The sequence below is a fragment of the Meriones unguiculatus genome, chromosome 1 (assembly GCF_030254825.1).
Source record: "Meriones unguiculatus strain TT.TT164.6M chromosome 1, Bangor_MerUng_6.1, whole genome shotgun sequence".
Lineage (NCBI taxonomy): Eukaryota > Metazoa > Chordata > Mammalia > Rodentia > Muridae > Meriones > Meriones unguiculatus.
In genome coordinates, this window is record NC_083349.1 from 60,366,232 (window position 1) to 60,394,199 (window position 27,968).

The window sequence follows — 27,968 nt, forward strand, 5'->3', positions numbered from 1 at the left end:
GTTTATATAAAATGAGTTCAACATTTGAAGTATAACACCAATTATTATTGTACATTTGTAAAAATTGTTTCAGACAGGTCTCATAAAGCCCAGGTTGGTCTCAAACTCACGAAGTAGCTGAGGATGATGTTGAACTTCTGATCCTCCTGCCTCCACATGTATCACAGGCATGTGCCACCATGCCAGAATTTTACAAGGTGCTGATGACCGTATCAGAACCTAGTACATGCTACACAAGAAGCACTCTACCATTGAGCCACATCCTTGGCCATATATTTATATAACAAAATAAAAAATCTCCCCTGAGCAGCCTCTCAAGCACCCCAAGAATACCTGCAGTACAGGCATTAGTCAGCTCTGCAGTCACTTCCAGCTGTTTCAGAATTCTAAGATTATCAAAGGAGGGCAAAGTAGAGCTACAGTTTCTCAGATTGTGTTTGATCATTTGGGGTTTTGGGGTTTTGTTTTTTTATTTTTTTTTTTTATTTTTTTTTTTTTGAGACAGGGTTTCCAAGTGCAGCCTTGGCTGCCCTGGACTCACTTTGTAGAACAGACTGGCCTTAAACTCAAGAGATCCACCTGTCTCTGCCTCCTAGAGTGCTGAGGTTACAGGCATGTACCACTGCATCCGCATGTTTGGGGTATTTTTAAGACAAGGTCTCTCTATTACATAGCCCTGGCTGTCCTGGAACTCACTATGTAGACCAGGCTGGCCTCAGACTCACAAATTTCCACCTGCCTCTGTCTCCCACTACTACGACCCTGGCTAGTAATTTTTTTTAATGTTTCATGCAGCCAAGGCTGGCCTTGAACTGATCCTCCTGCCTCCAGCTCCTTCAGCTGGAATTACAGGTATTACTACCACACGTGGATTTAAATAAATTGTTTTTCTTTTAAAATTTCTCTTTAGCCAGGAGGTGGTGGTGCATTCCTTTAATCCCAGCACTTGGGAGGCAGAGACAGGCGGATCTCTGAGTTCCAGGACAGCCAGGACTATACAGAGAAACCCTGTATCAAAATCCAGAAAAAAAATGATTTTTGATTTTTATTATTTTTGAGTGTGTGTGTGTGTGTGTGTGTGTGTGTGTGTGTGTCACATGCGCTTACAGGGCTGAAGTCTTAGGTTCTCTGGTAAGGTTTTTTGTTTGTTTTTTGAGACGGGGTTTCTCTGTGTCCTAGATCTCCCTGTACCACCTGACTTCGCCTCCAAGTGCTGGGATTAAAGGTGTGTGCCACTACCCCTCCCCCCGGCAGATTCTCTAGCAAGTTACGAAAGGCTGAGAGGTGCCTAATGTGGGTACTGGGAACTGAACTCTGGTCCTCTACAACAGAAGTATGTGCTCTTAGCCCCTGAGCCATCTCTCCAGCCCTACATGTTCCTTACATACAGAAGAAACATGCCACTCAACTGTCTTCAAAATTTTGTCTGGAACTTCAGAAGGCCTAAAGAACAACATCATATACTTTCTTTCTTTTTAAAGACAGTCTTCTATGTCACCTAGGCTGGTCTCAAAGCCCTGTGCTCAGACGGTCCGTCCATCTCTGACTCCCAAATGCTGGGAATGTTGGGCATATGACCCTGTTCCCAGCTCAGACATTTCTTCCTTTTCTTCTTCCTTTCTCTTTCCCTCTTTCCTCTTCCTCTCTCTTGGGCATTAAACCTAGAGCTCATGCATGCTGGGCAAGCAATCTACCACTAAATTATATCCCAATCCCATTTTAAATTTTAAGACAGGGCTACAAAAAGTTGATCACATTGGCCCTGAACTTAATATGTAAACCAAGCAGGCCTTGAATTTGGAAATCCTTCTACCTCAGCCTCAAGTAGCTGGGATTACAGATGTGCACCAACCCTAATTACCCATTTACACAAATTAAAAGAATTATTAATTAAAAGAATTAACAACTGTATTCTTTGCTCAATACAGCTTTGCTTAATTAACCCTGAAAGATCTAAAATCAGCTAGGTAGTGGTGGTGCATGCCTTTCATCCTAGCACTCAGGAGGCAGAGGCAGGCAGATCTCTGAGGTCAAGGCCAGCCTGTTCTACAAAGTAAGTTCCAGAACAGCCAGGGCTACAAAGAAAACCCTGTCTCCCAAAAAGAGGGAAGGAAGGAAAGGAAAGAAAGGAAGGAGAAGGAAGGAAGGAAGGAAGGAAGGAAGGAAGGAAGGAAGGAAGGAAGGAAGGAAGGACGGGATTTAAAACTGTATTACTCAAGAACACAATAAAAGTGGTGGCCTCACCATCAGAAGAGGGTGGTGTAGTCCCAAGTGGAGTGACTGGGGTCGCTGGAGTAGGACTGACAGGAGTTGTCACCAACCCCATTTCTGGATGGCTCTGAAAGAGGGCACAGATGGATAAGAAAACAGAGCATCTAGTTCTCTATTAACCATGTTTACTGGTCTTCAGGGTCACAAGGAGCCTGGCAGCTCACTGAGGACCTGCATTTAGTACCCTTGAATGCTCAATTACTACTGGTGCCTGCTAAGCTTCTAACAGGAAGCACTGTGGGTTAATTTTCATTATGAAATTTGGGCTCCATTACACAAATTTTTCCGTAGAGCCATAAAAATAAAAAAAATAATAATTAATACAGTATTCAGATGTATGGATTATTTTCATGACCACAGAATTGACAAATAGAATAGATGTTGGTAAATCAAGGGGATGCTAAGAACCATAAAAACAGCTGTGCTAACGGCAGCCTTCCTGTTCCACGAAAACACACAAACAAAAATAAAAATAAAACAAGAGCATGTGGGCCAGCATGATGGCTCAGGGGGTAAAGGTACTTGTTTACAAGCTAATGACCTGAGTTTGGTCCTCAGGACTCATATGGTGGAAGAACAAAACCAACTCCCATAAGTTATCCTCTGACCTCTACATGTGCCACACTTTTATACTCCCCCTACACATGCACACAAATAAACAAGTAAGTGCAAGGGAAAAGTCATGCAAGAGAGTGTGAAGTGTGAAGGCAGAGGCAAGAAAAGACATCTAGTGTGAACAACACAGCTGAGCATGGGTCCTTGTTCCCTCAGCCACATCAACTGGAAGAAGGATGTTCAGAAGTAGCTTGTTTTAGAACCCCTTCCTCTTCAATACCTGTGCCAGTCTTTTCTCTTTCTCACTTCCTCTAAAGTCACTCATGGAATTTGATAGACAGACAAGAAACTTGGTGAGAATAGTAGATAAACTTTCTTACATTATCTTATGAAACTAGTAAGAGTCAGAAGCACACTCAAAAAAAAGCATACTATTTTCAAACACAGCCTAAATTGGTTAAAATTCTACTAGTGGATTACTTTAAAAGAAACACACACACCAGCATGGTGGCATATGCTATTAATCCCAGAGTTCTGGAGGCAGAGACAGGTGGATCTCTGAGTTCAAAGCCTACACAGGCCTACACAATGAGATCCTGTCCCACTAAAATAAAGTCAGATAAGGAAGGGATGAAGAAAGAAACTTACATACATATTTTAAACAGTGTGCCATTAAAATAAAAACACCTGAGTCTTTTAAGACAGTGCTAGCATGTTTTAGTCCCTTCCCGTGCCAACTACTGAAGATAGCCCTTAGGCATATAAGCAAGTGTCTTATGTCTTCTTAGTTTCAATGTGTAACACATCCTGGTTAGAAAGCCTTTTAACTTTTGTTCTCTGGAAACTGGTAAGATAATGGCATAAGTGACTTGGCCTATAGTATCCCACTGTAATTCCATAAAGATTTATAAAGAAGACAGCCTAAGAGAAAACTCCATGAACTCCATACAGCAAACAATTCCAGCAGATCCTGATAGGTGAAATGCAGTGATCTCAACTCTTTCACAGGGGGTCAGTAAACCAGTCCAGCCACTAACTTTGCATGCCCAGGTGAACACATTCACTACGGACAGCACAAAGTACAGGCCACTGACTAATGCCAAACAGTTTAAACAGGCACAGCCAGACAGGCTTTTTAATGGAATAAATCTATATAAAATTCAAGGAAAGAGATTTGGAATGAGAAAAGCATTTGCCAAATATGTACAAGGTTCTGGATTTGATTCCACAACATCACAAAAACTAAAGATAATGTGAAATTTGAAAGAGAAAGGGATTGGCGAAGGGATGTGTCTCACTTTGCTTCCCTGGCTGGCCTGGAACTCAGACCAAACTGTCTTTGAACTCAGAGATTCACCTGCCCTCTCTCTCTCCCCAGTGCTAGTATTAAGGGTGCAAGCCACCATGTCCAGCCAGGATTGGGATGTTTAAGATAACCAACCTGAGCTAATACTGTGATGAAGTTTCGATTTAAATGGACAGCTTCATAAAGTGCCAGAAGAATGGCCTCATTGGTTCTAAAGAAAAAAAGAACAAACCAGATTTGTTCCTAAAGAGTAGAGAATGTAATACATTATAACAATCAAGAGCTCCTCATTGTCAATCCCTCTATTTATCCTTTGGACAGATGCAAATGCACACAGGTTAAGAACCTGAAACCCTAGGACCAGTTCTTCCCACCCTTACCCAACTCCACCTATAAGAGGCAGATACCCAGCCATCAGTCATTTCATTCCAGAGACAGAGCTAGTAATGGTGACCCTAACACTCTGGAGGCAGAGACAGGAAGATTGCTACAAGTTTGAGACCAGCAAGTTCTATACAGAGTTCCAGGACAGCTAGGACTACACATAGGGTCTCATGTTGCCCAGATTGGCCTCAAGCTCACTATGTAGCAGAGGATGATCATAAACTTCTGATCCTCCAACCTCCACCTCAGGAGGACTGGGATAACGGGCATATGCCCATCACACTTTTATTTAATGCTGATGATCAAGCCAAGGGCTTCATGCACACTAAGCAAGAATTCTATCAACCCTAGCCTCTAAAGCAGGGATCTCTAAGAATCCATTGCTACTTAAAACCCAAGAAACACTTCACAAATCATTAAAAAGAGAAGTTTTAATCTGCAAAAGCTTGACAAGAGGTTATATCCTCTGATCTTGCAGTCAGCAAGTCAGCCTGCACTAAAGTCCAAGTACTTACTGTACCGAGATTTTCTCATGGGCGTCTGCTATGAACATGCTGCCCACCTGTGGAAGAAAAGAGGAACCGCAGATTTTACACAGGAAGACAGCAGAGGGGCTCTGTACCCAAGAATTTAATTCAGAAAAAAAACAATGCCTCTAGTAGCAAAGAACAAGGAACTCTGGCCCATCAGCCAAACACAAAATCAGTCCACTTTGAAAACTGTAAAAGACTTACACATAATAAATAAAATGAGATTCCTATTAAATCATCTAGCCTTTCAATGTGCTTAATAATAATGTCAAGGTAGGCGTCAACCTAAATATGCTAATCGCTATGTTTCCTAAAAGCTGCTAATTTGTAGCCAGAAACTAACAAAGAATTTCAAGCTTGTCCTGATACCTCACAACTATAATTCCAAACTCCGAAGTTCAAGGTCAGTCTGGGCTACATAGGGAATGGGGGCCTACCTGAGCTACTGTCTCAAAAGAAAAGAAAATAATTTTTTAAACTTCAGAGAAAGTAGGCTGATATCAATCAGCTAGAACAATTTATGGAAAACCTGTTCTCCTTTAATATCACAGAATTTTATCTTATAGGAAAGGCAAATAAATAACTGACACAAGCTGTCTTTAGCACATATGATTTCAAAACTCAGATGTGGTAGTGCACACAGCAAATTAAGCACTTGAAAAGCAGAAGGATCAGTTCAAGGTCATCGTCCGCTATGTAACAAGTTCAAGGCCAGCTTGGACTTCATGAGACTAGGCCTAGTGTAGGCATACTTTTTTAGCTATTTTATTGGGTTCTTATATCTACCACCCTTCTCCACCCCAATTCCTTCCAACCACCCAACACTAGGTAGTTGAGAAAGAAGGTTAGAGGGAAAGTGGAGCAAAGACCTCTTCAGACTACTTTTTGTTGATCAGAGTTCCTAGGGGCAAGTCCAATCTCTGTCGTCAGAATATCCAGCAATCCAGCAAACCAGCAATAGCAAATGCAGCAGCAGGAAGAGCAGCAGCCACCAAGGCCCTCTCCAGAGTCCCTAGAATTAAACTATCTGCAGTGGCAACATTCACACCCCTCCTAGAGCACAAGACCATCACAGTAACAGCTATGAACAATCTGAAGCAGCCCCATATACCACACCTGGGATTAAAACAGAAACATTCATATAACACAACAGTTTTTAAAGAAACTAAAATTCTCATGATACCTACTTTAAAAAAAAAAAAAAAAACTTGAAGATGTCTGAGAACAATGTAATTATATCTAATTCATATAATCAAATATCAGTATAAAATTTCTGCTTCCATAGCCTCTGAGACACTTCAGTGATTTATGTCTCAGAGTTAAAGCATTTTTTAAGAAGATTCTTTTAAAATTAGGCTCTAAGACGAAAAAGGGTAAGTATGAAAAGGAACCAGGAGAAAAACTGCCCCAGTGGGAGGAACAGTTGTTTTCTGTAATAAACTCAAGAAACTGTCTCATCTCTAGGGCACTTGGACACTAAAGCCCCCGAGGTGGGTTCCAAATTTCCCTGCATTTTAGCATCCACTAGATTTATTTATTGCTCCTCTCTTTTTCCTTTTTATACTTATTTTTAAAAAATTATCTTTTTGAAAATTTATTTTATTGCCAGGCAGTGGTTTTATACACCTTTTGTCCCTGCACTCAGAAAGCAGAGGCAGGCTGATCTGTGAGTTTGAGGCCAGCCTGGTCTACAGAGTGAATTCTAGGACAGCCAGGGCTACACAGAGAAACCCTGTCTCAAGAAAATATATTGTTTTATGTTTTATTTTATGGATATAGGTGTCTGCCTGTGTGTGTCTATGTGCCACATGTGTGCAATGCTCACTGAGGCCAGAATAAGAGCACTGGATGGTTGCTAGCAGACAGTTATGAAGCAGCATGTGGGTGCTGGGGATTGAACCTGGGTTCTCTGCAATAGCAGCCACTGCTCTGAGCTGCTGAGCCATCTCTGTAGCCCTCTTTTTTTGTACTTTTGAGACATGGACTCAGGGTGGTCTTGAATCACTGATCCTTTGCCTCTTCCTCTCAACTGCTGGGATTACAGGTATTGTCCCATTCAAGATTTCTTTCTCAAAGATTAATCTCATTGGCTGGGAACATAGCCCGTAGGTTCAGAGCTTGCCTAGCAGTCCCAAAGCTCAGGTTCAATCCTCAGCAACATATAAAGAGAACACGGTAATGGAATGTCTCATCAAGCTATGAGGGATCACATGGCCACAGAAGACCACTAGGGAGGACTCATCTATACCCTCCTATTCTGTTCTATAGTGTCAATAGAGCCAACTCAATCTCGAAATGGAGTCTTGACTATGTTGCTCAAGTTGGTCTTGAATAGGTAGGCTCAAGTAATCCTCACCTGACTAAATAGCTGGCACTGCAAGGGATTTCTTTTGTTATTGTTGCGTTTTGTTTTTGTTTTGTTTGTTTGAGACAGAGTCTCTCTACATAGCCCTGACTGGCCTAGAACTCAGTGTATTCATCAGGCTGGCCTCAAATTCATAGAGATCTGCCTGCCTCAGCAATAGTCTACCCTTAATGTGTACCCTTCCTTCCTCCCTTCCTTCCTTTTTTTTTTCTTTCCTTCCTTCCTTTCTTTCATTTTGGTTTTGTTGTTTTGAAACAGGGTCTCATTGAGTAGCCCTGGTTGGCCTGGAACTCACGGAGTCTTCCTGCCTCTGCCTCCCAAGTGTTGGAATTAAAGTTGTACACCATCATGCCAGCTTCTTTCTTTCTTTGAAACCAGGTTTCTTTATGTAATCAGGCTATCAGTAAACTCATATTTTTTTTTTCTGCCTCAGCCTTCCCAATGATGGGATTAAGGGACCACTAAGCCCAATTAATCTGGAAAAATATTATCAGTCCCAGAAAAATCAAAGCACCGCTCTACCCTATTTAACCTGGCTTTGGAACTTACTAAAAAGACTATGGTTCTAGTGAGGGTATGGTAGCCCACAACTGTAACCTCAGTATTTGAAAGGTTAGGGCAGGATTGTCATGAGTTCCAAGCCAGCCTCAGCTAGAGACTGAGATTCTAGCTCCAAAAAGTAAATAAATTAAATAAGTAAATAAATCAAGGAAATACAGTTCCAAACAAAATATAATGTGTTCTCTGCTCCTTACAGCATTACCACAAAGATACCTGAACTCCTGAGCCCAGATTTGCCCACCCCTGAAGGCTTCCTGTACTTCTCAACAGGAGGGGAAAAACACAAGCAGAACTTACCATATTTGTTAAAGCAGAAAAAAAACCACTCTGGTGTTCTTCTTCCTTGTCTTTATACTGCCTAAAAAGATAACTAAATTAAACTTCAGGGTTTTTTTTTAACCAAGTATATATTCAACCCTGACATTCTAGGTAATCAGGGCAGAGTACTCTTAGAATGTCTGGCTCCAGAAAACTAAAGCATGATGACGCTCTAGCCACGGCAGCTCCCCCGCAAGCTGAGCGGCACCCATCTGCTCTTGAGGTACTGTGTACCAAAATGCTAGGCTACTTTAGGAGAGCCTTGGAAAGCAAGCTGCGCAAGTGTGAAGCTCTCTAGCATATGGCTGATCCAGTTATTTCCCAAACACATGATTACTTGAAAAGTGTGGCAGTGAAAATTCTTTCAGGCTGTGACAGTGAAAACCTTGTTTGTGTTTGAAGGAGGAAGAAGTTAAAGAGATAAAACATTTGTGGAGATGGGACAAGCTTTAAAACCCAAGTGTATGTGAGGAAAGTCTGAGCAGAAGCAAGAAAGATCCCGGCTGTCCTGGTGGGGTTGGTCTGGTGCTCTGTGCTGAATTCTGGGCCCTAAGATCTGGTTGCAGTCCAGAGGAGGGTATTGTCATGTTACTGATCAATGTTGTGTAAACTTTGCTCCCCAATTATCTCTGATTGGTTAATAAAAAAGCTGGACAACCAGCTCTGGGCAGAGGAGAGAGGTAGATAGAACTTCCATTACCAGTCTTGGGATCTCAGGTAGGGACCACAAGAAAGAAAAAATTAGAGAGGAGAAGAAAGAGGAAGATAGAGAGAAAGTACATGGCCTGATGGAACAGAAACAGCCCATACAGGACCAATAGGATAGTAACCTGGGGCACATAGAGCTGAGAAATAGTAAGACAAGCATAGAAGATTACTAAAAATGTATATCTGCTCAGTTTTGGAGCCTAATGCTTATTAATAAGTCTAATATGTCTCTGTGTCATTTATTTAGAAGCTAGAATGAGTGATTAGAAAAGCCCTCCAAAATATAAATTATCTACTACACTGGCCCTTAGTGGGATTACAGATATTTCTAGTTTCCATTCATGGAACACCAAATCCTTACCTATCCATGGAATGAAGAAAGCAAGCATCAACTTAAAATATCCCTGAGACTAAACAAGGACTCTGGGAAGTTGAGTCACTAATAAAAAATAAATATTTGGTTCATCAGTATAGTTTAGTAACAGAGGTTGTTCTTAGCTTGCATAAGGGCCCGGGTTCAACTCCCAGGGAAGGGAAGGAGAGAGGGACACATCTGTCAAATGAGACTTGACACAATACACTTTCTCTTTTTATTCTTCAAAGAACTGGGAACGGAGGGGGCTGGAGAGATGGCTCAGCTATTAAGAGCACTGAGTTCACTTCCCAGCACCCATATGACAGTTCACAACTGCCTGTAACTCCAGTTCTAATGGATCTGGCACCCTCATACACATATACATGCAGACAAAATAGCAATGCACATAAAATAAGAACAAATAATCATTTAAGAAAGAAAGAATTTTTAGCCAGTCAGTGGTGGCACACGCCTTTAATGCCTGAATTTAGGAGGTAAAGGCAGGAAATCTCTGGGTTCGAGACCAACCTAATCTACATAGTAAGCTCCAGGACAGCCAGGGTTACACAGAGAAACCCTTTCTCAAAAATCCAAAACCAAACACCAAAACCAAAGCAAACCAAAACAAACAAAAAAAAATTTAAGTGATGCCCCATGAGCTTTCTTATGTGGAAAATGGTATTTACATGCCACACTAGGTAAAGGGGGAAATCTGCTTTGTATCTTATACAGCCAGAGAAATATTCTCTATAACAAAATAACAAAGGCTGAAAAAGAAGGTTCCTAACGGAAACTAAACGTAGTCACTAACTTGATGGCTGCTTTTCCCTGGTGTTATAAAGAAGTCCTTTGGATACCATCAAACAGGAACAAGTCAGATAGGTTAGGAATTTTTTTACCTAAGAATTCTAACAACCTCTTCCCTCTCACCCAGTTCAAATGAAAATTAGCCTTTCCCTCTGAAAAAATAGACTTACCTGTTGTACTCAGATAAAGCCTGAGTGATTACAAGCCCCATGCCCTGGAAGAGAAGACACAATATAGCTGAAATAAGCAAGGAGCCTTTAGGTGTCGGTCACATTGCTATAGCTCAGTCATGGAAAACATTAAAGTCCTAGACTCTATACCCAAGAAGTTCTGCCTGAAAGCTGGCATTAAAGACAGAAATTCTTAGTAGAATTTTGTTTATTTCATCAAAATAACAAAAACCCTAAACCAAGGGAGGTGGGGCAGCATCCTCTTTGGAAAGATTGTTTGTATAATTATTTTGCTTAATGTTCCCACATACTATGAGAAGATTCAAACAAAAAGAACTCATACAGATCCCAAATAGCCATACAAAAGTGATAGTGAGTCTTGGATTAAATGGAGATGAGTATAGGAAAGCCACTCTCAGGCCACAAGAAAATAGGAAAGGGGCTGGTGAAACATCTCAGAAAATAAAGACTATTGCTGCCAAGCCTGAGGACCCATGGAGTGAAAGAAGGAAACAGACTCCTGCAAGTTATCCTTTGACACGTGTGTATGTGTGTGTGTGTGTGTGTACAGACACATACATGTCATTATATGTGACATATATGTCATATATATGATGTATTGTGTCATATATATACACACATATACACTAAATAAAATGTAAGAAAAAAATTTTTTCGAGACAGAGTCTCACTACAAAACTAGCCATGGCTGTCCTAAAACTCGCTTTGTAGACTGCCTTCCAAGTACTGGGATTAAAGGTGTGTGGCACCATGCCCAGCATAATTTTTAAAATGTAAAGAAAACAAAAAGGAAAAAAGCATGAAATAAATATTACAATTACAGAACAGTTTTCTCCAGAATCTGTAAAGCATGTCATAAAGATCTTTAAGGTCACAAAGATGAGAATTAAGGTTAAAAGAGTAAGTCACACACATAGTTTTTTCCAAGGGAAATTAAAAGAAATTTTAAAAGAAGAAAAGGAAGTAAAGTAAAATACCTGGTCACCTTTTTCCTTAAATCCAGAAAGTAGATGTTATTTTGCAAACTTTTAAGGACACATATAACAGATATCACTCTTCATGTTTCAACCTTCTAAAGTGTGACTATAAATTGTATCAAGCTAGTTCTTTAAGGAAGAATTTCAGGGCTGGAGACATGGCATAGTGGTAAAAAGTCCTTGCTACCCTCTTGAAACCCCCAGGTTCAGTTCCCAGCACCGATATGGATGCTCACAACCATCCGTAACTCCAGTTCTAGGGAACCTGGTACCTTCTCCCGGTCTTTTCAGGCACCACACATGGTTGTACGTGGCCCACACTGTAATCTTGCACTGAAGAGGCTGGAGCGTGAGGACCAGAACTCTAAGGCCAGCTTGAGCTACAAAGACTGTCTTGAAAAACAAAATCCAAACTCATGATAAAGCACTTGCTTTCTAGCATTCATTTCTTATCTATTTGTTGTAGCACTGGAAGTTAAATCCCAGCCCTTTTTCTTTTCTTTTGAGACAGGGTCATACCAAGTACCACAGGATGGCCTTAACCTGCACTTTTCTACCAGTTTCCATTGCTAACACCACTGACCCAGCTTCTCTCTTCTTAATGTCCATTGAAAATAAGGACTCTGCATGCAAGGAAGACAATACTAAACTATCCAGAATCCAATACTCACATTCAGCGTAGCCTCATCATCCACAATAGACAGCTTCACAATGTAAGGATTCACAGACTATTAAACAAGAGAAAAGAGAAGGTAAGTATGACCAAGTTTAAAAAGCCTGTTGGCTAATTAAGAAAGTAATAACAGAAATGCTTCTGTAAGCCCTCTTTCCATGGTGATGCTCCCAGTACCCAAGCCCAAAGCATCCTGCCTGCTGACAGCCCCATTTCCAGTGAATCTCTCAGCTCACCCAGGCATTGTCAAGTGCACTTGTGTGCATGTACACACATACACACAAATGTCAGTTCTGTTCTACCTGCATTTTCCTCTGGGATGAATTAGCTCGTGTTTATGTTCCTCTACATCTCCTATTTTTTTCTTCTTTCTTGCTTCTAAAAAGTGAATACTCTGAAAACTCAATCTGTCTTATCCTACTGAGTCCACAGGGATAGCTATCCTTTGGGAGAAATACAAGCTGCTTTCCCTTAAGACACGTACTTGTAAGCTGCTAACTTACACTCTCCTCCCAAAGGCTCCCTAACCATTTCAAAACTACACACAAGGACTGATTCACCCACCCGGAAAACAAAGCCACCTCAGGGGTGGGAAATGGCAGCTGCTTAACAGCCAGAGAGGCCGTTTATGGAGCTCTGATACGCAAATAACACTGCAGGGGTACTGCAGGAAGGATGCTATTCCAGGCAGCAATCTGGTCAGGACACTGGGATTTCATGATTGCCCTATCACTGGCAGCACTGGAAGATTACTTGAGTTTTCCAGACCCAGTCTCAGCTGGGCACATATTTAGACTCATTAAAGATATGACTACTTCCTAAAAGTGGTACGAGAGCCAATGTCCTGCTCACCTTAAAAACATCCTACCCACAGGATGTGAGGAAAGTTCTAAGGCTCAAGTACCAATTCCAGCACAAGGAAGGCGAGTGCTCAGACTGGCAATTTTTATGGCTACCAAGAAAACTCATTATTAAGCTGAAACTGAAGCTGAAAAGGTAATCCCACATAGACCTCATCTTTAATCAAGTTTCAAAGCACATCTTTCACATGTCAAGTGGATATGATAGATAGATAGATAGATAGATAGATAGATAGATAGATAGATGCTAGAGAAATGGCTTAATAATTAAAAGCACTTGCTGTTCTTGCAGAGGACACAGGTTCAATTCTCAGCACCATGTCATGCCTGACAACTCAACCAAAACTACCAGGTAACTCCAGGTCTCAGCTTGTTAGGTACAGAGAGTACAAGCTTAAGCAACCATACCTAGATCAGTTGAGGATCTTTTAAAAAGTAAATGACCAGTCCCTCTACCACAAATTCTGAATCAGTGTGAGATAACCAGAGGAAATCCAAACCCTTTTTTTTTTTTTTTAATTTTTAAAAAGTTCCTAGGGAGCTGGGCATGACAGCAATTGCTTTAATCCTAACACACAGGAGAGACAGGTAGGTCTATATGAGTTCCAGGACAGCCAGGGATATGTAGTAAGACTGTCTCAAAAACAAAAAACAAACAAAATTTCCTGGGTTAAAGCCAGACATGGTGGTACATAATGCCAACACTCAGGGGGTAGAGACAGAAGGGTCAGGAGTCAAGTCATCCTCGATACAAAGTAAATGAGGCCAGTCTGAGCTACTTGAGAACCTAATCTCAAAACAAAGGGTGGGGTGGGGGGAGAGATAGAGATAGAGAGATGGCTCAGCAGTTAGGAACACTGACTGCTCCTCCAGAAGATGTGGATTCAACGCCAGCAGCCAGGTGGCAGCTCACAGCTACCTACACTCTAGCTCAAAGGGCTCTGACGCCCTCTTCTGGCCTTCCTGAGCACCAGGCACACGCATGGTGCAGACATACATGCAGGCAAAATACTAGCACACATACAATAAAATAAAACTTTTCTTTTTTTAATTCTTATTTTTTATATTAATTACAGTTTATTCACTTTGTATCCCAGCTATAGCCCCCTCCCTAAAACTTTTCTTAAGAGAAGAAAAATACTGTTTACCAAGAACATGTCTCCTGCATTAAACAATCTTTTAGAAATGGCTGTGTCCAGCAAAATTATGGAAAAAAGCAATTGTACACTAGGGGCCCACCTACCTCATATTTTCTGTAGTTTACCAGCAAAGCCAAGAGGACAACAGCATCATAACCATGCTCTCTACGACTTGGGGGATGGGACAGTATCTGTAACAAGAGGCAGTGTATAACTCCTAAGTGTTAAGTCCTGGTTCCTGGGAAGGTAGACTAAACATTTTAAGTGCAAGATCATCAGGAAGTTGACCTACCTGTAAAATTGCTTCAAATATACTATTGATCATTACATACTCCAGGATAGTGTTCTGACTGATGTTGTCTGTAACCTGAATGCAATGAAAGCTGTTTAAGGCCTGCAGCAATCATCCCATGTGTATCTCCTACCCTAGCATCTCAGTGAAACAGAAATGTTAAAGCAAAGAGCAGGCAAAGATATCCCAAGAATCAGAACCCCATAAATCATTTTCAACCAATGAAAAGAAGAAAAAAAAAATCAGACAATCCAAAAGATGGTAGTTCTCCTAGAACAGACCTTCTAACATGATATGAATCAACTAGGGAGATGGCTCAGCAGGTTAAGGCACTTGCCACCAAGCCTGATAACCTGAGTTCCATCCCAGGACCCATATGGTGGAAGAAAGAACTAACTCCTGAAAGTTGTGGTCAACATGACTATATGTATGTATGTGTGGGAAAAGGGACACACAAAAGTAATTATTAAAAATTTTAAGAAAAATAAAGTAATATATATTTATGATAATAAAGTGATAAATATCATACAGATAAAATATCTATATAGATATATTATATATAAATATATGTGTATAGATATAAATATATATTATATATAAGTATATATGTATCTATATAGGTAATATACCTAAAATGCTAGCAGATGTACCAAAGATTAATTCAGAAAAAGCAAAACTCCATACAAGTAACTTTCTTCTATACATTCAGACAAAAGGGAATGATAAACCGCAATAGAGCATTTCTCTTTTACCTTTGGGAGGAAATATTCACCCAGGCTTGATTCTGCTGTAATTAATACCTCTGACAAACATATAGGTAGTCACTTACGGTCACTAAGCATAGAAGAAGTTTCAGACATAAGCTCTTCAGACTTTCAGAACCTTCTGCACAAAGTAATGAATCCAAACTCTCCATCAAGTTCTGGGAAAAAGAACCATGAAGCATTAGCACATCAAGTAACACATCTACACCCCTTCTTCACCCCCTACATGTTATGTTACGCAGGATAAAGTGAATTTTAGGGAATCAGCCATAAAGTTTCCCTAGTCTAGGCCTTGCAAGATCAAAGAAAAACTTAAAAGTCTAGCTACTTTGGGGAAAGTGTTTACGCACAACTGCAAAGGACAATAAAGAATTCAAAAGGATTCACTCTTGAACTTCATGAATGCTTAAAGCTTTATACACACATAAACTTTAAGTTCAGAACAATGAAGTTATTTTAAAAAGAGAAACTTAATGGTTTAATAAATGGTTACATATAATTCATTACTTGTTAATGAAAGTGCATCATGCAGGCACACTGAACAAGTGACAGACACAATTATCAATTCACTATTGAGCATCAATGGCCATAGGAGCAATCCAACAAAGCTGGCTGGGTTTATTAGGATCAACTATGGTTGACCATGTGATGGGAATTTGATGCTTGCACTAAAAAAATATCTTTTAGACATAAGTTAATCAAAAGATAGAAACCTTCATACTATGATAGAGAAAGGAAGAAAAAATATTCTACATTAAATAAGAGAAAAGAATTCAAGGCTAGAAAAATAGCTCAGTGATTAAGTGCACTTGCTCTTAGAGAAAACCTGGGTTTTTTGATTCCCAGCACCCACATGGTAGTTCAGTGCTAGATAGAACTCCAGTTCCAGGATGCAGCACCCTCTTCTGGCCTCTGAGAGCAACTGGCATGCATGTGCATGGTGTGCATACGTGCATGCAGGCAACAACAACAACAACAAAAACCTCATACATATAAAAGAAATAAATACATCTTTTTTTAAAAGCACATAATTAAGGATTCAGCATGTTCAAATTTTAAAATGAAGATTCAAAGTAAGAATTTCTAGCCAGGCGTGGTGGCACATGCCTTTGATCCCAGCACTCAGGGAAGCAGAGGCAGGCAGGTCACTGTGAGTTCAAGGCCAGCCTGGTCTACAAAGTGAGTCCAGGACAGCCAAGGCTACACAAAGAAACCCTGTCTCAAAAGAAAAAAAAGAAAAAAGATGTTTAATATGGATGTGGTAATACACGCCTTTAATCACAGCACTGTGAGACACAGGCAGAAGGAGCTCTGTCTAAAATACATATGGAGTTAGTGAGTTTTAGGACAACCAAGACTACAATATATGAAGACCCTGTCTCAAAAGAAATGAAAAGAAAATGCTTCAGTTAAACTGAGCATGTGAGCATCTGCCCTTTGCTTTCAGGGTAAGACCTGGAAACCTACTTTCAACAGTCTTTAAAGGGAAAGACAAAAGAAAGCAGCTTCAAGTCTGACCTGCCCACATTCCACATGGCATGCCTACGCACACACACAAATAAATAAATGTAACAAAGGGGTTTTTTTTATTAAAGAATAACAAGACACCTAATATTGACCCCTAGCCTCAACACACACACAAGCACACACTAGAAAAATACAGGCTCAGTACAGTGGTACACACCTGTAATCCCGGCACTAGGAAGGCAAAACGGGGAAGATCCTGTGGCCTGTGGACCAGCTAGTCTAGCCAAACTGAGAAGCTTCAAGGCTCAGTGAAAAGCTTTGTCTCAAAAAAATAAGGGGGAATTCAAAAGAACATACTCAATGTTGACCTTTGGCCTCTATATGCACTCTGACCCAAACATACACACATACATCTCCCTCCCCCTCTCTGTCTCTTTCTCTCTCTTTCTCTCTCTCTCTCTCTCTCTCTCTCTCACACACACACACACACACTTTTTTGAGGAGGAAAGGGACACCAGATAGACTGTAGACTGCTCAGCGTACTTGAGGAGGGGCTGGGAGTGTGCTTGTTGACAGAATGCTTGTGTCGCTCTTACAAGGCCCTGGGTTCAATCCTAAATATAAACCCAGCATATGTCTATAATCCCAGCACTCAGGATGATCATATTTTTTCTTTGGGGGGGCAATTAAAACTGTTTTTTTTTTAATTAATGGTGGTGATATTTATTCAATTTATGAATCAATTATATAATATATGAATTATTAAAGTATTAATAAATAAAAATAGGTAATAAATAAATAATAAAAAATAGTGTCTTAGTATTAAAGCCTTGTCTATCATGCACCATGCATGAAACATTAGGTTCAATCCCCAATGTGGGGTGGACGCAGGGAAGAGAAGGAGAAGCAAAATTTAAAAAAAAAAAAGTTTCAAACAGTGGATATAAAAATTCAGTGCCAGCCAGGTGTGGTGGCACATGCCTTTAATCACAGCACTTGGGAAGCAGAGGCAGGGGGATCTGTGAGTTCAAGGCCAGCCTGGTCTACAGAGCAAATTCCAGGATAAACAGGGTTACACAGAGAAACCCTGTCTGGAAAAAAAAAAAAAAAGAAAAATTCAAGCCAGGTGGTTGTGGCACACACCTTTAATCCTAGCACATGGGAGGCAGAAACAGATAGATCTCTGTGAACTAAAGGCCAGCCTAGTCAACATCTGTTTCTAAAAACAAACAAACAAACAAACAAAAATCAAAGGGCAAAGGGCTGGAGAAATGGCTCAGCAGTTAGCAGCACTGGCTGCTCTTACAGAGGATCCAGATTGGGACTCCAGAACTCACATGATGGTTAACAAACATCCCTAACTCCAGATCCACTTTCTCTGACTTCCAAGGACATAAGTCATACACACAGGCAGGCAAAACACTCACACACAGCATAAAATGAATAAATCTAATTTTAAAAAATCCAAAGGATAACAAATAAAGAAAGGCAGTAACAATCCCCAAGACTCACATGGTAGAAGAGGAGAACCAACTTCTGAACTATTCCATATATGTACAAGTGTGCAAATAAATAAATAAATACATAATTTAATTCAATTCAAGGAGTTGGAGAGATGGCTCAGCAGTTAAGAACATTGGCTGTTCTTCCAAAGGTCCACAGTTCAATTCCCAGCAAGAACATGGTGGCTCACAACCATCTACAATAGGATCTGATGCCCTCTTCTGTCATGTAAACATACATGCAAACAGAGCAAGCACTCATATACATTAAATAAATAAATAAATATTTCTTTTTTTTTTTATGATTTAATTCAAGACAAGCATGGTGACGTGTGACAATAGCCCTTGCCTACTCAAGAGGCTGAAGCAGAAGAATTATTTGAACCCACAGGTTCAAGAGCAGCCTAGGCAACATAACCAGACCTATCTCAAAAGAACAACTGGTGTAGGCATGGTGCTGTACACCTGTAATCCCAACAGCTGGAAGATGGAAAGAAAAAAATCAAGACTTTAATATTCTGTTTTCTCAAGCGGCAAGAAAGGGCTGCTTTCTTCGAAGTCTGAAACATGGCAGATGACAAAGGTCAACAGCAAACTGCTCACACCAAAAGAAGCGCTGGGGTCTCCTCAGGCTCAGCCTGAGAGAACAAACTGATGTGAACAAGAGGAATGGTCAAGAGCTTCAGTGCAGACTGCATACTTGTGACAAACACTTAATATGACACTTAGAGGAAACTGGACTACTATAGAAACTGAGGAAGAAATACAGAAATCAGCAAACAGTATGCTCCAATGTTCTTTGCCCAGACAGCGTCTTCTCAGTTGTACCATTAAGAGCTGGCTGAAACAAAGAACTTATTCTGTGGAGAAAATTGGAGACTTTGTATAATTGTCTCTTCAATTGTCTCTACAAGACATTCAAAGAAAGATGCTTACATACATTTTTATAGGTGATAAGTGACCTGCGGAAGGTCAGCAAGATGGCTCAGCAGGTAAAGTTGCTTGCCATGAAAGCCTAACGCGCTGAATCAGACTCTGACCTGCACGTGTGCACCATGGTGTGTGTGTGCTCACAAACATTATATATACATGAACACAGTGATTTTTTTCCAGTGGCTACAAGACTACCCATCTCTAAGTCACTCACAGCTTCTTAAGCTCAGTGGCACATCTACTTTCTTCATTCCTCTAGTAAGCAATTCTTAAGCCCTTTTGCAAGAGTTGTGCAGTTGTCCCTGATTACGTTTCTTTAAATTAAACTTCACCTTTCTTCTTTAACTTGAGAGACCCTATAAACACGGCTTTGTGTTTGAAAACATTTACTACTCTTGCAGAGAATCCATGATCGGTTCCCAGCACCCACCATTAGACACGAAACAATTCATAACTCCGACTCCAAAGGCTCCAATACCTCTTAGGCACCAAGCATGCATAAGGTACACAGACTCACACACAGGCAAAACACTCACACACATAAAATAAATAAACCTAAAAAAATAGAAAAAAATGTATTTTTAGAAAAGTTCCATTGTCTGTAAAGTAAGTCTGAAGCCAGCCTCAGCTACATAAGACCCTGCATAAAAAACAAAAGAAAACAAGAATTCTGGGCAGCAGAGAACTTGCCTTCCAAGCAGAATACCATGGACTCATTACCAGCACCACAAAATAGCTGATCTTAGAACTTTTCATAGTTTATCTGAGCTCACAAATGTCATATAAAGCTGGGCATGATGGTTCACACCTTTAAACCCAGCTCGCAGGAGGCAGAGGCAGAGGCAGGTTGGCTTCTTGAGTTTGAACCAGGCTGGTCTACGTAGTAAGTTCAGGAACAGCCAGGGCTATGGAAAGACCCTACCTCAAAAAAAGAAAACAGAAAAATCTGAATATAAATCTTCTAGGACGTCTTTCTGCAGGTTGTATTCACAAACAGCTGTCAAAGAGCTCTTCACAGCCACATGCACATCGTATGCCTTACCTTCATGCACAGCTCCGCTTTGTCAAAGCCCATGAGCATGTTGATAATGTCAAATCCAGATGTAGATTTATTCTTCTGGTGGACGCCACGAATAAGTGCACACAAGGTCTGCAGAGATGAAACAAAGAATTCTTTCTATAGAGAAAGTCTCAAAACTAGGAGTACACTGAATATATAGCCTCCTAATGCAACTACGTCTTGACAAGTCTGGCCTGTACTCTGAGTTTAAAAACAGCCTAAGTGTTAACATATGAAAAATCCAAAAATTAAGAAACAGCAGCATAGCCAGGCGTGGCGGTGCACCCTTAATCCAAGCACTCAGGAAGGCAGAGGCAGGCTGAATTCTGCGGTTTGAGGCCAGCCTGGTCTACAAAGTGAGTCCAGGATGGCCAAGGTTACACAGAGAAGCCCTGTCTTGAAGATAATAATAACAGCAAGTAACAGCAGCACACCTGTAATCCCAGTACTGGGGAAATGGAGGCAGAAGAATCAGAAATTCAAGGTGAAGGTCAGAGAGGTAGCCCAGAAGGTAAAGGTACTTGCTGCCGAGTCTGACAAAAGAACCAACTCCCACAGTTGTTCTCTGACCCTACAGGTGCCCATGTATGAACACACACACACACACACACACACACACACACACACACACACAGGTGCTGAGAATTTTAGTGTCTTTAAAAACCCAGTTCTGTTATGTAAACATGTTTTGTTTTAATCCCAGGTGCGGGATATGCAGCTGCCTCAGACTGTCCACAGCAGTGGACTATGCCTTGAGCATGCTCTGGCAGTGGTGTGATTCTGCCAGCTGAAGATAGTTTAATTCTGAGGACTCTAGTGAGGGCATAAAAAGACCAGAGCCCCACAAGAGGGAGTCAGCTCTTCCTCCTGCTCCTGCTTTGTCAAGTGGTCATGAAAAAAGAAACAAGAAGAAACTAGAGATATCCTGAGGAGATGAAGATTGGAATTACCCCAAGGAACTCAATGCAAAAAGTAATTTAAAAATATCTCAACGGCCCTTCTTCCCCATCAGCCTTTTATATCTCTTAACTGGTGTTGGGGTGTTGAAAGGGACTGGGGTAGAGTGAAAGGTATAAGAACCCAAATAAAATAGATTAAAAAAAAAAAAGGCACAGACATGAGGATTGATGGGACTTTCTGGTCACCTGCCTAGCTAAAAAATGGTGAGTTCTAGGTCCAGTGATCCTGAATCCAGGGGATAGGGCACACAGTAATAAAAATATACCACTTCCACCTCTGGAGAAGAAAAAAAAAAAAGTGAGGAGCTGGGAAAGTGCTTGTCCTAAAGCCTGCTGACCTGACCTTGGTCCCTGGAACCAGGTACAAGGGGAAGCAAAGAGGCACTGTCACACAGCTGTTCTCTAGTCTCTACAGGAACACTGCAGCGTGTACACTCCCCACACATTGCACACAGTACATACAGTTTTGGTTTTATTTTGTTTTTGTTTGTATTGAGACCAGATCTCACTACAAAGCTGTGGCTGGCCTGGAACTCCTTATGTAGATCAAGCTGACCTTCAACTCACAGAAATGCACCTGCCTCTGCCTCCCCAGTGCTAAGATTAAAAGGTATATACCACCAAACCTGTCTCCACAATAAAAAAATTTTTAGAGATTTATTTTTTAGTTTATGTGTATGGATGCTTTGCCTGCGTGTATGTCTCTAAAACCACTATGTAAGAAGGCCAGAAATGACTGTTGAAGTCTCTGCTGGAGTTAGGTAAATGAAACCACGTTCTATGTAAGAGCAACAAGTGTTATTAATTGCTAAGCAATCTCTCCAACCTCCCATAAGTACTTTTTTTTTAATTAAAAAAATAAAAATAACAAAGTACAAAGTAATTGGGGAAGATACTCAGGGTCCCCTTCTGTCTGTAACTCTAAGGTCTGACACCCTCACACAGACAAACATGCAGGCAAAACACCAATGCACGTAAAATAAAAATAAATTAATTTTAAAAATAAAATAAAAATTAATAAAACAGGAAAATGGATAACATGACAGATGTTTTATTTTGTTAAAAATTAAGAAGAAACTCAAACGAAACCTGACACCTGAAGGCAATTCTAGGCTCCTCAGCTTCTAACAGATGAGCTGTAACCCCATCTGTTAGACAGGGCTTCCCCAGTCTCCCAGCTCATACCTGCAATGCATTGACAACTCGAATGGGGTGCTCTTCTCCTAGAGCCTGGATACAGTGTTGGAATAAACAGTTAATGTTGTCCTTGATCTTCACTAACTCCTCACCGTCCAGAGACTCCAGCTTGCCTTCCAGGTACTCTAAGTTCACCTGCCAGAGAAAAGGAAGGGCTGAGCAGACTTTAAGCACAGCACTTAGAACACAAGGCAGCCTTACCTAGCAGACAACCCCACCATGCCACCCACGCTTACCTTCATGAGGAAGAGCTCCTCCCAGAACCGAGGGCTACACTTACTGGGGTCCTCTGTCTAAAATCAGAAAATAAACATGTTCAACGTCATTGCCAACTCAAAAAGCATCAAAAATACTGTCAACTTTACTTGTCATATTCAACTTTTAAAATGTTTTCTCATCTTAAACTTTAATAATAGAGAAAGAGAACAAAGTTTTCTGTAGGCCCTGTGTATGAGGACACATTCTCTACACCAACATTAAACGGCTCAGAAATTAAATACATCTCTCTCTCTCTCTCTCTCTTTTTTTTTTTTTTTTTTTCAAGACAGGATTTCTCTGTGTAGCCCTGGCTGTCCTGGACTCACTTTATAAACCAGGCTGGCCTCAAACTCAGAGAGAGAGATCCACCTGCCTCTGCCTCCTTGAGTACTGGCATCACAGATATGTGCCACTGCACCTGGCTTTAAATACTTCTCTTTTAGATAAATAAAAAAAAGTTAGGCCGGCTAGGCATGAAAGCACACATCTTTAATTCCAGCACTTGGGAGCCAGAGGCAGGTAGATCTCTTGTGAGTTCAAGGTCAGCCTGGTCTACACAGCAAGTTTCAAAACAGCAAGGAATACTGGACAGAAAGATCTTGTCTCAAAAACAAAAAGAAAAGAAAAACGGGGGGTGGGGGGAGGCTAGAAAGAACATAGGCTATCCTTCCAGATGACCTGGGTTAAATTCCCAGCATCCATATGGCAGCTAACAAAAGTCTGTAACTTCAGTTCCAGGAAATCCAAACACCCTCTTCTGGCCTCCTCATGCACTGTACACACATGGTACACAGATATACACATACACATAGACAAAATGCACACAAACATAAAGCAAAAACAATCTTTAAAATAAAAGTACACACATACAAACACACACCCTCCATCACCTCAGCTACATAACAAGGCTAGCCTGCGAGAACCTATCACAAAATAAGAAATAGTCCCAACATGATTCTACTATCTACCTATTTTATTTTCTTTGTATAGCCACTTGTACTGACCAGGGCAACTGTATTATTTTTCAGTAAACCAGACATCATGGTAGTACAGGTGTGTAATCTGAGAGCCAGGATGCTGAGATGGGACTATCATTAAGTCCCAAGCCAGACTAACAAGATCTTATTTAAAAAAAAAAAAAAAAGCCCAATTCTGTTTCTAAGAATTGCCAATAATTACAATAATTAGCATTGTTTTAACCGAGTGCATTATTTTGAGTGTGGCAAAGCTGAAAGAATAAAACCTCTGGAGTCAATTACAAGTCAAACTAGACTCTGTTATGAACATGTTACTTCATCTATGAAATCAGATTACTATGGCCAGCAACATGGCTCAGCAGGTAAAGGCCCTTGCCAAGAAGGGCCTAACAACATGAGTTCGATCCCTCAGAACCACATGATGGGAAGAGAAAACCTCCATCCAATAAAGTAAATAAGTAAATAAGTAAATGTATAAAGTTTTTAATTGCTTTTTTGTTTTGTTTTCCGAGAAAGGGTTTCTCTATTTAGCCCCAGCTGTCCTGAAACTCACTCTGTAGACCAGGCTGACCTTGAACTCAGAGATCCACCTGCCTCTGCCTCCCGGGTGCTAGCCTTAAAAATTGTTTTTTAATTAAGGTATTATTAGCACCAATAAAGATTTGTCAGGATTAGAACAATTGTGTTTAGGAACTTATCTGGAAAAGTACCAGGCATACAACAGAAACTCAATGTATGATCTTTATAGGTGTTAATCTAATTTACATTATTTTATTTTATTTATTTCAATTTATTCATTTTGTATTCCTGCTACAGCCCCCTCCCTTGTCTCCTTCCAGTACCACCCACCCTCCCTCTTCTCCACTATGCCCTTTCCGTAGCCCCCTGATAAGGGAGGACCTCTTCCCTTTCTATCTGACCCTAGCCTATCGTCTAATTTACATTTGCAGACTGAAATAAATCTACAAATCCAATTCCTAATAATTCTGTAATCATCCCATACAACTAGAGAATGAGATTGTCTATTTATTGTGTCTACCAACAACTTGAGATAGAATGTTAACAATGCATCTTTTTTAAATATCTGAAATTGAAACTATAGAACTCAAGGTACAAAAGGTAATTCATAGGACAGCTATCATTAAAAAGGGCCTTTAAATTACTCAAGGAAAAGAAAGAAAACTGGGTGCGGGGGCACAAGCCTGTAATCCCAGCACTCAGGGAGGGAGAAGCAGGTGGATCTCTGTGAGTTTCAAGGCCAGCCTGGTCCACAAAGCAAGTCCAGGACAATTAAGGCTACCCAGAGAAACCCTGTCTCGAAAAACCAAAAAAAGAAAAAAGAAAGAAAGAAATGGCTCTGTAATTAAAACCACTTCATGTTCTTCCAGAGGATCAGGTTTGATTCCAAGCACCAACATCAGGTGGCTCTCAACCACATAACACCAGCTCCAAGGTCTCTTGATTCCCTCTTCTGACCATTCCAAACACACATATACACACCTCTCTCTCTCTCTCTCTCTCTCTTTTTTTTTCAAGACAAGGTTTCTCTGTGTAGCCTTGGCTCTGCTGGAACTCACTCTGTAGACCATGCTGACCTAGAATCAAGAGATCCACACTTGCCTCTGCCTCCCAAGTGCTGAGATTAATGGCATGCACTACTACCACCCAGCTCAAAAACTTTAAAAAAAACACTGGGCCCCTAGGCTAGCTCAGCCAATAAAGGTTAATGCCTTGAAAGCCTGATGACTCAAGTTCTATCCCTGGGACCCACACAAAGCTGACAAGACAGAACCTACTCTACTCCACAGTCTTGTCCTCTGACCTCCACACATACTCCATGGAAATTATGAATAAAAATCATATCTTTCCTAAAGGTATTTGTGGAGCTGAAACGGTATAGAAGAGGTTAATGGCAATTGTTACTCTTTCAGAGGACCAAGGTTTAATTCCCAGCATCGTATAGCAGCTCACAACTATCCACAATTCCAGTTACAAGGTATCTTATCTGATGCTCTCTTCTAACATCCATAAGCACCAGACACAAATGTGGAAGATATACATATATGTATAAAAAAATTCTCATATACATAAAATAAAATTTTTAAAATATAAAATATATAAAGATAGACAGATTGCAATTGAGATTTTGGTTTCTTCAAAAACTCAGTTATGTTACGTAAATATGTTTTTGTTTTCATCCCAAGTGTGGGCTTCTAGTTTTTGCTTTAGTTTGTCCACAGCTGATAAACTGCCTCCTGTGGGGCGTGGTCTTTGCCAGCTGGTAACAGCCTCATAGTGCTGCACAGAGAGGGTCGTGGTCTAGGACTCTGAGGGATATCAATAGGAGAGCCTGGAGAGAGAAAGTATGGCCTGTGATGAGTAGCACTTTGGAGAGACCAGAGACGGATGGCAGGGTGGCTTAGAGACAGGCATTTCAATGCAGCAGCCTGAGACTGCTTGCTGTGTTTGCCATTGACAGAGAATTGCCCCAAAAGAACCCACAGGTTCTAAACAACTGGGAGAAGTAAAGGGGTGTGTGGCCCCTTTCCCCATTAACCTCTCCTACCTAGGGTTGGAAGGCTAGAAGGAAGAGGCTTTAAGGAACCCCAAATAAAAAAAGTTTTAAAACAAGTGCAACAACAGATAAAAAGAAATTCCCAGCCGGGCAGTGGTGACACACACCTTCAATCCCAGCACTCTGAGAGGCAGAGGCAGGCAGATCTCTGTGAGTTGGAGGCTAGCCTGGTCTACAAAGCTGGAATCCAGGACAGCCAAGGCTACACAAAGAAACCTTGTCTCAGAAAAAAAAAAGAAAGAAAGACTGGTAATACCTTTTAATAATCAATACACAATCATAAATCTCTACTATGAGAGCTAGCTCACATTTAGTCCTTGAGCTCTCCAGCTGGTCTTGAACTTACTATGCAGCAGAGGATAATCTTGAACTTCTGATCCTTCTACTTCCCAAGTAGAAGGAGGCATCTGTATGTATATAATGTGCATACATGTAAGCATATTCACATGTACAGGGGAGTACAAGTTTTCTAGCATATGAGAATGTGCCTGTGAAGGTCAAAGGCAGATGTCAGGTAGGTGTCTTTTCAATCACTCTACTTCCTGAGGCAGGGTCTTCAGTCCAGGGATCACTGACTTGGCTAGTCCAGCTAGCAATCTTGCCCAGGAGATGCCCTGTCTCTGTCTGTGAGCACTAGGATAAGAGATGGGCTGTCCTACCCATTCAGATTTTTACATGGGTGCTGGGGATCTGATCTCTGGTCCTCTTAAGTACACAGCAAGCAGTATATTCACGGAGCCATGTCTCTAGGCCTAGTAATATTGTTTCTGATTAAGATTATGTGGGAGAGCTGGAGGACTCAGCAGTTAAGAGTGCTGGCTGATCTTCCAGAAGACCTGGGTTCACTTCCCAGCACCCACATGGCAACTCGCAACTGTCTATAACTTCAGTTCCAGAGGACTCTCACACAAACACACAAGTAAGCAAAGCACCAATGCACATAAAACAATATTAAATAAATTATATTTTAAAAAGATTATTTGGACTAAAAAACTGAAGTGTCAAGGTCAGGTGTGGTGGTTCATGCCTATAACTGCAGCAGTCAAGAGGATGTGGCAGGATGATCATTGTGAGTTTGAGGACAACTCGTTCTACATAGTGAGTTCCAAGCCAGTCTGAACTCTTGTCTAAAAACAAAGGGCAAGCCAGATGACTCTAAGTAAAAGAACCAAGCCTGATGACTTAAGTTCAGTCCTCAGAACAGACAGATTCCACACATGCACCATGGCTTGTGTTTTCCTGCATTCTTGCTCAAACACATACATGTATACACACCAGAGTGAAAACCAGATAAACACAAATGTTAAATTTTTTCAAAGAAACAAAGAGCAGGGTGTTGTGGTGCACACCTATAATCCCAGCACTCAGGGAGGCAGAGGCAAATGATCTCTGTGAGTTTGAGGCCAGCCTGCTCTACAAAGTGAGTCCAGGACAGCCAAGGCTACACAGAGAAACCCTGTCTAGAAAAACCAAAAAGAAAAAAGAAAAACAACAACAACAAAAGCAAAGAGTATAATGTAGCTGTGCAGTATAACAGGACCCCAGGCCTTACCATGAATATCTCATCATACATCAGTACCACTTTTTCTTTTAGTGGTTTCTTTGAGGCTGAAGATTTCCGGAGCAAGCCTCCCCGTTTCTCTACTTGTGCCATGGCTAGAGAAGCTGTGGGTTAGGATGAGACACATTTAGAACAGTGAAAGTATAGTATCATAATAGAAAAAAAATGTCAAGATGCATTTGTTCAAACCCACAGAACATTCAGCACCAAGAATATACCTAATACAAACATGGACCCCAGTGGTAATGATGTTCAAATCAATGCAGATTCACCAACTGTAGCAAATATATAATGGGACAAGCTGTGCACTCGCCGAATCAGAATGTATGGACCACCATCACTTTCCTCTCCATTTTGCTATGAACCAAAAACGCCTCTAAAAACAAGATGCGTTTGAAAAACAAAAGCAGGGCATCGGTGGCA

General features: G+C 40.8%; 1 protein-coding gene across 6 annotated transcripts in view; it reads right to left on the reverse strand.

Annotated features, from left to right (window-relative positions):
• Window positions 1-27,968, reverse strand: part of Armh3 (armadillo like helical domain containing 3) — a 173,951-nt gene that overhangs the window by 129,601 nt on the left and 16,382 nt on the right. For 2 of the 6 annotated variants that reach the window (XM_021650020.2, XM_021650028.2), the window contains 13 exons: window positions 27,537-27,649; window positions 22,411-22,467; window positions 22,163-22,309; window positions 20,001-20,108; window positions 15,122-15,214; window positions 14,293-14,367; window positions 14,105-14,191; window positions 12,000-12,056; window positions 10,331-10,374; window positions 8,270-8,330; window positions 5,032-5,078; window positions 4,268-4,343; window positions 2,245-2,338 (listed from right to left, as the gene is read on the reverse strand). In XM_021650020.2, the coding sequence (XP_021505695.1) occupies window positions 2,245-2,338; window positions 4,268-4,343; window positions 5,032-5,078; window positions 8,270-8,330; window positions 10,331-10,374; window positions 12,000-12,056; window positions 14,105-14,191; window positions 14,293-14,367; window positions 15,122-15,214; window positions 20,001-20,108; window positions 22,163-22,309; window positions 22,411-22,467; window positions 27,537-27,638 (1,048 nt within the window). In that variant the 5' untranslated portion in view covers window positions 27,639-27,649. Of the gene's footprint in view, window positions 1-2,244; window positions 2,339-4,267; window positions 4,344-5,031; window positions 5,079-8,269; window positions 8,331-10,330; window positions 10,375-11,999; window positions 12,057-14,104; window positions 14,192-14,292; window positions 14,368-15,121; window positions 15,215-20,000; window positions 20,109-22,162; window positions 22,330-22,410; window positions 22,468-27,536; window positions 27,650-27,968 lie in introns of those variants that run through there. The other 4 variants (XM_060390561.1, XM_060390548.1, XM_060390550.1 and 1 more) reach the window with 4 other exon arrangements.